The sequence below is a fragment of the Bos grunniens genome, chromosome 2, assembly GCF_055505025.1.
Source record: "Bos grunniens cultivar Pamir isolate PY7600 chromosome 2, Bosgru_T2T1.0, whole genome shotgun sequence".
In the NCBI taxonomy this organism is placed as follows: Eukaryota; Metazoa; Chordata; class Mammalia; order Artiodactyla; family Bovidae; genus Bos; species Bos grunniens.
The window spans coordinates 14,834,729-14,844,792 of NC_141166.1; the positions used below are offsets into that span (position 1 = coordinate 14,834,729).

The 10,064-nt window shown below is 47.1% G+C and overlaps 1 protein-coding gene across 1 annotated transcript; it reads left to right on the forward strand.

Moving 5' to 3' along the window:
* The first annotated feature begins 3,327 nt into the window (after positions 1-3,327).
* LOC147377576 (antizyme inhibitor 2-like) lies at positions 3,328-9,400 on the forward strand. The gene is made up of 4 exons (XM_086365448.1): positions 3,328-3,400; positions 4,327-4,458; positions 7,842-8,007; positions 8,542-9,400. The coding sequence occupies exons 3-4, from the start codon at positions 7,882-7,884 to the stop codon at positions 8,728-8,730; spliced, it is 315 nt and encodes a 104-aa protein (XP_086221574.1). The 5' UTR covers positions 3,328-3,400; positions 4,327-4,458; positions 7,842-7,881; the 3' UTR covers positions 8,731-9,400.
* The last annotated feature ends 664 nt before the right edge of the window (positions 9,401-10,064 follow it).

Genomic DNA, 10,064 nt, shown 5'->3' on the forward strand with positions numbered 1-10,064 from the left:
TCTCTCTGGGTCTCTCATTCCTGTGTGTAGAATGGGGACCCTGAACCTGGATCATCTCCTGGGCCCTGGCTCTGAACCCTACAATCTGAAGATCCTGAAACTCTGCACTTATCCTTCCCAGCCTCAGCCTCAGTTTTCCCATCTGTGAATGGGAATATCTGTGTGGAGGAGCCTGGAGGAGGATGCCAAGCCTCTATTCCTTGTGTACAGCCTGTGGGTCTTGCTTGGTCCCTTACTAGGTCTCTGAAGCAGACTGGGCCTGACCAGTGGCCCATTTTACAGATGGGAAAATTCACGAGGGCTCCATAGAGCTGTGGTAGCTGAATGGGAGGGCTGAGAAGTTACAGCCTGAGAACTCTGGCTCTGGGGCCAGTGGGGAGCTGGGAGGAGGGAAGAGGTCCCATCTCAGTGCCAGCCCTTTTTAGGATGTTGAAACTGCACCTGGCCGAGGGTTTGGTTGGAGTGTCGGGGGTCAGCATTCCCATCGGGAACTCAAAGGAGAGTAAAGAAAGCCCTGGAAGCACATGGCCAAAGGACATCATTGCCCTGGAGCCTGGAGAAACTGCCGGGGATGTGGTCCTGAAGAAGATCAAGGAGCTCTCGGATTCGGTAAAGAAGGAGGGAGAGAGGAGGGGGGCAGTAAGGAAGGATGAGGGTGTCTCAGTCCCTGCTTTGGGGGGCAAGAAATAAGACTTTCTGTTTTCTGGTTTTATGTCAGTTTCCTAGGTCTTATTTCAAAGCTCTGCTCTGCTGGGGGTGATAGAGTCGTTCTGTTCCCTTCTAGCTCCCTCCCCATGCCACCGCTTGGGGGTTTTACCCAGTGCCAAGCTGCCTGGTTGAGGATTGGAGCTGTCTTTCCCCTTTCTTGATCTACAAAGATTGTTTCCCTCTTGTCCCTCTATTTTAAGAGTTAGAAGTTGTGGTTGTTCAGTTGCTAAGTCATGTCCAATTCTTTGTGACCCATGGACAGTAGCACACCGGGCTTCCTTGTCCTTCACTGGCTCCCAGAGTTCGCTCAGATTCGTGTCCATTGAGCTGGTGATGCTGTCCAACCATCACGTTCTCTGCCACCCCCTTCTCCTTTGGCTTTCAATCTTTCCCAGCATCAGGGTCCTTTCCAGTGAGTTGGCTCTTCGCGTCAAGTAGCCAAAGTATTAGGGCTTCAGCATCAGTCCTTCCAATGAATATTCAGGGTTGATTTCCTTTAGGATTAACTGCTTTAATCTCCTTGCAGTACAAGGGACTCTCAAGAATATTCTCCAGCACCACAAAAGTATCAGTTCTTTGGCTCTCAGCCTTCTTTATGGTCCAACTCTTACACCCATACACGACTACTGGAAAAAAGAGTTAGAAGATCTGGTATCAAACTCTATCCTAGCCAGTACTTTCTCTGTGACCTTGAGCCAGTGACTTCTTTCTGAACCTTTTTTTCCCCATATCTGAAATGACAACAGCAATAGCACTTACTGCATAGTGTTGTTTTGAGGGTCAGGTGAGATAACCCACTACCCAGCCTTCTCTTTCTCTTTCACTGTCCTGGCAGGACTGCCGAGATGCTTTCATGGTGGCCGACCTGGACGTGCTGGCCAGCCGCCACCAGGTCTTCCGCCAGGCCCTGCCGCGGGTCTCACCCTTCTACGTGGTGAAGTGCAACAGCAGCCCCTGGATGCTGCGTGTCCTGGCCGCCCTGGGCACCAGCTTCGACTGTTCCAGCCAGGTGAGCCTGGGCCAGCTGACTCATTCACAAGCCCAACACTTCCTGGGGAAAAAAGGCCAGTTGCCAGGGGTCCTGGAGTGGAGACTGCAGCTCCTCAACAGGGGCGGACACTCCTAGTCCTCAATTGTTTGGGAAAGAATAAATGAATGCCCTACGGGGGATCAGTCTCGCACTGGTCCCTGTGACTAAGGCAGACAGCTTAAGTGAATGAGGGGAAGCACAAGCTTGAAGACACAGCTGCTGTTCTTGTCCTAACACAGCCTTATCACTTGGAAGATTCTAGAAGCCAAAAGGGCACAGTCATGTTCAGCACACTGCACAATAGGGGTTCAGTCAAGGGCAGTCCCTTTTGCTCATGCCCAGGGTTCCCATCCCCAAAGAATAGAGGGGCATCAGGGCAGCTCCCCACTCTGGCTCTCACCCATGCCAGGGCGAGCTGGAGCAGGTGCTGGACCTGGGCGTGGCTCCCTCACGCATCGTCTATGCCAACCCCTGCAAGCCTGTCTCCCACATCCGCTTTGCTTCCCTCCACGGGGTGAAGCTCCTGGTGTTCAACAGCGAGGAGGAGCTAATCAAGGTGGCCCAGCATCATCCTGGAGCCAGGTGAGACCAGCAGGAAGTGGGTGCAAACTAGAGACAGGTGGAAAAAGGGACGTTAAACCTGGGACCCCGGCTGTTGGAACTGGCTGCAGGAATCAGATGAAGGAAGACTCATGTGGTCACTGGCACAGGCCAAAGCAGCAAAGTACAAGAATTTGGGTCGGTGGCCTGATGCCTTCGTTGGTGCCCATTGATGCCAAATGAACAATGCCTGTGTCCACATAGACACTGGGAAGAGCCTAGAAGGTGGTCTAGCGTTAGCTGACCTTATGGAAAAGACACTCGTATTGGAGTCAGGGAGGCCAGGGATCACATTTCAGATTCATTTGTCACATGCTGCCTGATCTTAGGAAAGTTATTTAACATCTCTGATCCTGTAATGTGGAGGCCTATGGAAGGTGTATTTATAATTTTATCTGCCAGGGACCAGCCCCGGCTGATCCAGGGTATTCGAAGCGGGGACGGCGTCGGCGACCTATTTATTTAAATATTTTATCAAAGATATAAAGAGTAATAGGATGAGGATAGCTCAGTAGGAAAATTCAGTGGAGAAAAGAGGCTGAGTAGCTTGGTTTACGCGGGAGACCAATAAAACTTCAAGACAAGAAGTTTGCACCACTTACGTAGGCCGCAGGCGTCCTTCCGTTCTCCTGAAGGAGAGGAGACACTGAGGCCTCCCCGGTCGGATCTTAGAAGCCCAGGCATAATTAGCAAGCATGGCGGGTTCCGCGCTCCAGATGGAGACTCACCCAGAATTTGGGAGAGAGGGCGACATGGGGAGACCAAGTTTCGGTGAACAAGGCCCGCACTTTATTTTCCAAAGTAGTTTTTATACCTTAAGTTGTGCATAGAGGATAATGGGGGAAGGGGTGGAGTCATGCAAGGACAGCAGTTCCTGGTCCTAATCGAAGCCAGGCTTTCAAACTTAGCATATGCAAAAGTTCAGGTGAATTACATCATCTTCTGGCCAGGAGGCCTGTTAACACTTTAAGAAACTTATCTTTCTCTAAAGGTGATTATTCCAAAGTCAGGCACCAGCCTCCAAAAAAGCATTGGACAAAGCTGCATTCCTATAGGGCAAAGGTGAGGTGGGCTCAATCAAGAAAAGAATTAACTCAAGGGTCCAAGGTTACAAACATTGAGGCTACTACTTACATTTCTATACACCCATTATATCAATCAATACACTGCCAAGGACACAGTAGGTAAGGGGTATGGAGACTTAGCAGCAAACATTGGCCCAGTAAGTGAAAAACCCTTCACCAATACAATTTCTAATCAATCTTTTAACTACTCAAAGGAATCTGTGTTTAGACAGTTTAGAACATCTCCTGCCTCTCACAGTTGGGAGGCTCTGAACAATCACACGTGGCCGGAAAAACCTATTCAGGCAGGCTAGAGGATTTCCAAAGGAGTTTGTAGGTTAAACACTGTCACACCCAGGAATTATTAACTGGAACTGTAATCTAACTCTTTTTTCAGAGAGAGGTAGTGGGGGACAGCCCCCCGTAAAGTCAGAGGTGTAGGTGAGAGCACAAAGCAGAAAGTAGGCAGACTCTGGTTTTGGGGGTAGATGCTCGAGAATTTCCAGGGGGACTCCTGAGGCTCGATCCCGCCTTTGCGTATGCCGAGCCTCCTTCCTCATGACCTTTGTCATGGGTGGAGCTCCTCACGCAGGCTCCCGGCAGTGATAGAATTCCAGTTGAGCTATTCCAGATCCTGAAAGATGATGCTGTGGAAAGTGCTGCACTCAATATGCAATATGCACTCAATATGCAATATGCCCTCAATATGCAGTATGCCGGCTCCCGGCATTTATCCTTTTCCTGCTTTTTCTTGCCTGGACAGAAGCCTGTAGGTAGTGAGTGTGTTCACTCTTTGGGTCTCCATAGCTGAACAGTCCAAAGGAGCTAGGCAGAAGTGGGTGGGAAGCTGGAGGGAGGTAGGATGGGGGGCCTCGGGGCTCATGTGCCTAAGAAATTCTGATACCCTTTGCACCCCTCTCCCAGGCTGGTCCTCTGGTGGACCCAGGACAGTGACAGCATCTTTCCCCTGAGCTCTAAGTTCGGGGCCAGGCTGGAGGTGTGTGAACATCTGCTCAAGTCTGCCAGGGACCTGGGGTTGGCTGTGGTTGGAACCAGGTGAGTGGACTGGCTTTCCCTGCTTGGAAAGGAGGAGCCAGGAGTCTTGGTTTCCACTGTCCGTCGTTGCTGTTATTCAGTCGCCAAGTCGTGTCTGACTCTTTTGTGACCCCGTGGACTGCAGCACACCAGGCTTCCCTGCCCATCACTATCTCCTGGAGTTTGCTCAAATTCATGTCCATTGAGCCAGTTGTCATCCAACCATTTCATCAGGTCGCCCCCTTTTCCTGCCTTCAATCTTTCCCAGTATCAGTGTCTTTTCTAGGGAGTCAGCTCTTCACGTCTGGTGGCCATAGTATTGGAGCTTCAGCTTCAGCATCAGTCCTTCCAATGAAAATTCAGGGTTTATTTTCTTTAGGATTGACTGGTTTGATATCCTTGCAGTCCAAGGGACTCTTAGAGTCTTCTCGAGCACCACACTTCGAAAGCATCAATTCTTTAGCTTTCTTTATGGTCCAACTCTCACATCCACACATGACTACTGGGAAAACCATAGCTTTGACTATACAGACCTTTGTCAGCAAAGTGATATCTCTGCTTTTTAATACACTGTCTAGGTTTGTCATAGCTTTTCTTCCAAGGAGCAAGCGCCTTTTAGTTTCAAGGCTGCAGTCACCATTCAAAGTGATTTTGGAGCCCAAGAAAATAAAGTCTGTCACTGCTTCCACTTTTTCCCCTTCTATTTGCCATGAAGTGATGGGACTGGATACCATGATCTTAGCTTTTTGAATGTTGAGTTTTAAGCCAGCTTTTTCACTCTCCCTTTTCACCCTCATCAAGAGGCTCTTTAGTTCCTCTTCACTTACTGCCATTAAATGGTATAATCTACATATCTGAGGTTGTTGATATTTCTTCTGGCAATCTTGATTTCAGCTTGTGATACATCCAGTCCAACATTTCAAATGATGTATTCTGCATATAAGTTAAATAAGCAGGGTGACAATATACAACCTTGTCATACTCCTTTCCCAATTTTGAACCAGTCAATTTTTCCATGTCTTGTTCTAACTGTTGCTTCTTAACCTGCATACAGGTTTCTCAGGAGGCAGGTAAGGTGGTCTGGTATTCCCATCTCTTTCAGAATTTTCCACAGTTTATTGTGATCCACACAGTCAAAGGCTTTAACATAGTCAGTGAAGCAGATGTAGATGCTTTCCTTGAATTCCCTTGCTTTCTTTATGATCCAGCAGATGTCGACAATTTGATCTCTGGTTCCTCTGCCTTTTCTAAACCCAGCTTGTACATCTGGAAGTTCTTAGCTCACATACTGCTGAAGCCTACCTTGAAGGATTTTGAGCACGGCCTTGCTAGCATGTGAAATGAGTGTGATTGTGCGGTAGTTCGAACATTCTTTGGCACTGCCCTTCTCTGGGACTGAAATGAAAACAGACCTTTTGCAGTCCTGTGGCCACTGCTGAATTTTCCAAATTTACTGGCATATTGAGTGCAGAACTTTAATAGCATCATCTTTTATGATTTGAAATAGCTCAGCTGGAATTCCATCAACTCCACTAGCTTTGTTCATAGTAATGCTTCTTAAGGCCCACTTAACTTCACCCTCCAGGATGTCTGGCTCTGGATAAGTGACCACACCATCGTGGCTATCTGGGGCACTAAGACATTTTTGGTATAGTTCTGTGTGTTCTTGCCACCTCTTAGTCTCTTCTGCTTCTGTTAGGTCCTAACTATTTCTGTCCTTTATCATGCCCATCCTTGTATGAAATGTTCCCTTGATGTCTCCAATTTTCTTGAAGAGATTTCTAGTCTTTCCCATTCTATTGTTTTCCTCTGTTTCTTTGCATTGTTCACTTAGAAAGGCTTTCTTTTCTTTCCTTGCTACGCTCTGGAACTCTGCATTCAGTTGGGTACATCTTTCCTTTTCTGCCTTGCTTTTCGCTTCTCTTTTGACCTCAACTATTTGCAAGGCCTCCTCAGACAATCACTTTGCCTTTTTGTATATCTTTTTCTTGTTTTCTAAGAAGAGGCAGTCTTCTTACTGCCTCCTGTAGGATGTCACAAACCTCCGTCCATAGTTCTTCAGGCACTCTGTCTATCAGATCTAATCCCTTGAATCTATTTGTCACTTCTACTGTATAATCATCAGGGATTTGATTTAGGTCATACCTGAATGGCCTAGTGGTTTTCCCTACTTTCTTCAGTTTAAGCCTGAATTTTTCTATAAGCTCATGATCTGAGCCACAGCCAGGTCCAGGTCTTGCTTTTGCTGAACATATAGAGCTTCTCCATTTTCAGCTGCAGAGAATGTAATCAATCTGATTTCAGTATTGACTATCTGGTGATATCCATGTGTAGCATCATCTCATGTTGTTGGAAGAGAGTGTTTGCTATGACCAGTATGTTCTCTTGACAAAAGTTCCACTGTCTACCTCCAGCCTTTGGCTTCCTGGGTATGCTCTGGTCAGCTGAAGCCCCTCTGGGCCTCAAGGTGCTTCTCTGTTCTCAGCGAAGAAGCTGGATGTTATCTGGGATTAGGGTGGGGCAAAGGAGGCAAAGGCCTTGGGTGCAAAATTTAAGGGGATGTGAAAAAAGTTAGTACTCTAGCTAAATAATATTTTAGCGACTGAACTGAACTGAATACAATATTTGAAAAAATGAAAAATAATGCAAAAAAATCACGATGAGAAAAATATTAAAACTTTAACTAAAGACAGGATTGGCATTTCTCATCTTTCCTTTTGCTTCCGGGTTCAGCTACTGTTACCACTTTTGTGTGTATAAAGCGCCTGTGTTATTTTTAAGTGTTCATGTAATTTGGCTTTGTTGGGCCTTAGTCGTGTCACGTGGGGTCTTTGGTTTCAGAGCGTGGACTCTCTAGCTGTGGCGTGTGGACTCAGTGGTTGCAGCACACGGGCTTAGTTGCTCCATGGCATGTGGAATCTTAGTTCCCCATCAGGGATCGAACCCGTGTCCCTTGTATTGCAAGGTGGATTCTTAACCACCGGACCACCAGGAAAGTCCCTACTGTTACTAATCTTGTCTTTATTTACATTTTAGTATTTTCGTCATTGTAGATGTTTCTAAATCAGTTTTGCTCTTTACAACGATTGCATTAAATGTTCTTTATCTTGATCATTTAGTACTGTGGCACCCCCTTGAACTTTTGCACTGGCCTCACCCGACCTGGCCCTCCTCACAGGCATGGGGATTCGGGTTCTGAACACACACCTTCCAAGGGGGAGAGAAAGGGAAGCCCCTGCAATGAGGCACTTGGAAGGGGCTGCTAAGAGAGGTGACCACCACACAGTCTTGAGTGCTCCAACTCAAGTATGACCATACTTCGGTGTTTCTGGCCATGTCTGTCCTCCTACCGGCCTTTGCTTTTTCACGGGTGTTTCTCTACATGTCACTTGATGTGTGTTCAGCTTCCATGTGGGCTCAAGATGCCAGACACCCCGTAACTTCATGAAGGCCATCGTCGACTGCTGGCGCGTGTTTGAGATGGGCAGCAGGATTGGGCATGACATGAGCCTCCTGGACATCAGAGGGGGCTTCTCCGGAGAGGAAGGCTCCGACCCTGAGTTTGAGGAGGTGATGGGGAGGATGAGAGGGAGCCGGGTGCTCCAGCTTGGGTTCAGGGGACCAAGTGTGTGTGTTTGTGTATGAGGAGGTCATATGAGATTGTGTACGAGGAGGTCATATGAACTGTGAGTCACATGAGATTTGTCTTTGTTGAGAGGTCTTTGTCTGACTACACTTGCATGGCCTGTGTGCATATATGAGCATGTGTGTATCTGGCTCCGTGTCTTTCTTTAGAGGTGTTAGTTGCTATCCCCCCTTAAGCTACAGTCAGGTAGAAGTTTGTTATCCTTGTGACCTGGGGAATATTTTGTCTTTGCTGACTGTGTATTAATTTAAGTGGTCCCAAATTCAGATATCTCAGGGTGCTCTGTGCCCTTGGACAAGTTACTTCCCCACCATGGGCCACAGCATCTACCTGTTTCCTCCCTAGTAAAATGGAGATAACGACTCCCCACACAGCTGTCAAGGGAATGAAGGGAGAGTGTGCAGGTAAAGCCCCCTCAGATGGACTGGCCATGTTAAAGTCTGGGTCTGTCCCTGCAGGTGGCAGGAGTGATCAACGCTGCCCTGGCCCAGGACTTCCCCGAGGGGAGTGGCGTCGAGGTCATCGCAGAGCCGGGATGCTTCTGTGCAACATTTGTCTGCATGACCGCTGTCAACATCATTGCCAAGAAGGCTGTGCTGGAGCCCAGTGGGTGGGCAGGCCACTGTCCAGGAGCAGAGGATGGATAGGGGGTCTGGGCTCCACCCCCAAATGCCTAATTAGCAGGAAACAAGCTTTGAATTCGGTATGAGAATGAACCTGTTAGTATCACTATTTTATTGTTCTCAGACTGGGAGGTGAGAAGCAAGATGAAGAGTCTTCATTTTTCCTAAGTAGCCAGTGGATTTATATGGCGTTTATAGCCCATGAGGTTCATGGACAAAATCGTGCTGCTGTGCACTTTAAATTCATTCAGCAAGCATTATCTAACAGGGGCAGATTCCGGTGCCAAAAATACAGTGAGTAAATGCAAATTCTTACAATACATATAAGAAGGCACCCTTGTCGTCATGGCCTGAAGGTTAAAGGGTGACATCTGCAGGGTAATGGTAAACCTAACCACCGCAGGAGCTCTTTTACAGTGTTATTTTTGCAGCATTTGGTTTTCACACAAAGTGAGCTAACCAGAAACTCCATTGCATGATAAGATGGAGAACATGAATAGATTTTCCCCACTGGCTTAGTGCTCTTATTCTTTGCTGCTTTATGATAACTGACATATAAATATTTATAAGCTGCTTTAATCTCCTCCCTTCTCCTTTGGACAAATGATTGGCCCACAGGTTTGTAATCCCAAGGCACTTGTGTCAGCTGATTGCGTTTATTCACAAAACGTCTGATTAAAGGATATTGTGATAGGAAGCCTATGATTTCAAGTCATCATTTAACAAAACTCTAAGTATTAAGGGCTTATTTTTAAAATTTGTATCTTTATTATGGTAAGGGGTAATTTTTGTATGTGTATTTTTTTTTTGGCCACCCCACGGGACATGTGGTATTTCAGTTCTCTGACCAGGGGTTGAACCCATGCCCCCTTCAGTGGAAGCAGCACAGTATTAATCTTTGGACCACCAGGGAAGTCCCTAGGGACTCATTTTTATTTCCATAAAAACAAGAGTTGCCAATTATTAAATATCTATCATGTGTGAAATATGTATTTTCTCTCATTTCTGCTCAACAACCCTGTGAAGTACTTTGGGGTCATTCCCATTTTACAGGCAGAGATAGTGAGGCTTAGAGAGAGGAAGGGACTTGTCCGAGGCATCACAGCTGGTCAGTGATACACTGGACCTGGTCTGCCTGTCTCAAATACCACATGCCAAGCAGACTTGAGCTCTTGACCTTAGGGGTGTCTTGACTACCTCTCACGACTAAGTAGTTTAGGGACAACTGGGGCTATGGCTTCAGTGATGGCAACTAAGAAAGAGGGGGGAGGATGGTAGGAAGTATATCGGGGTCAGCGGGGAGGGCAGAAAATCAGTATTCAGAAGGATCTGGGCATCTAAATGCCCAAATATTACGA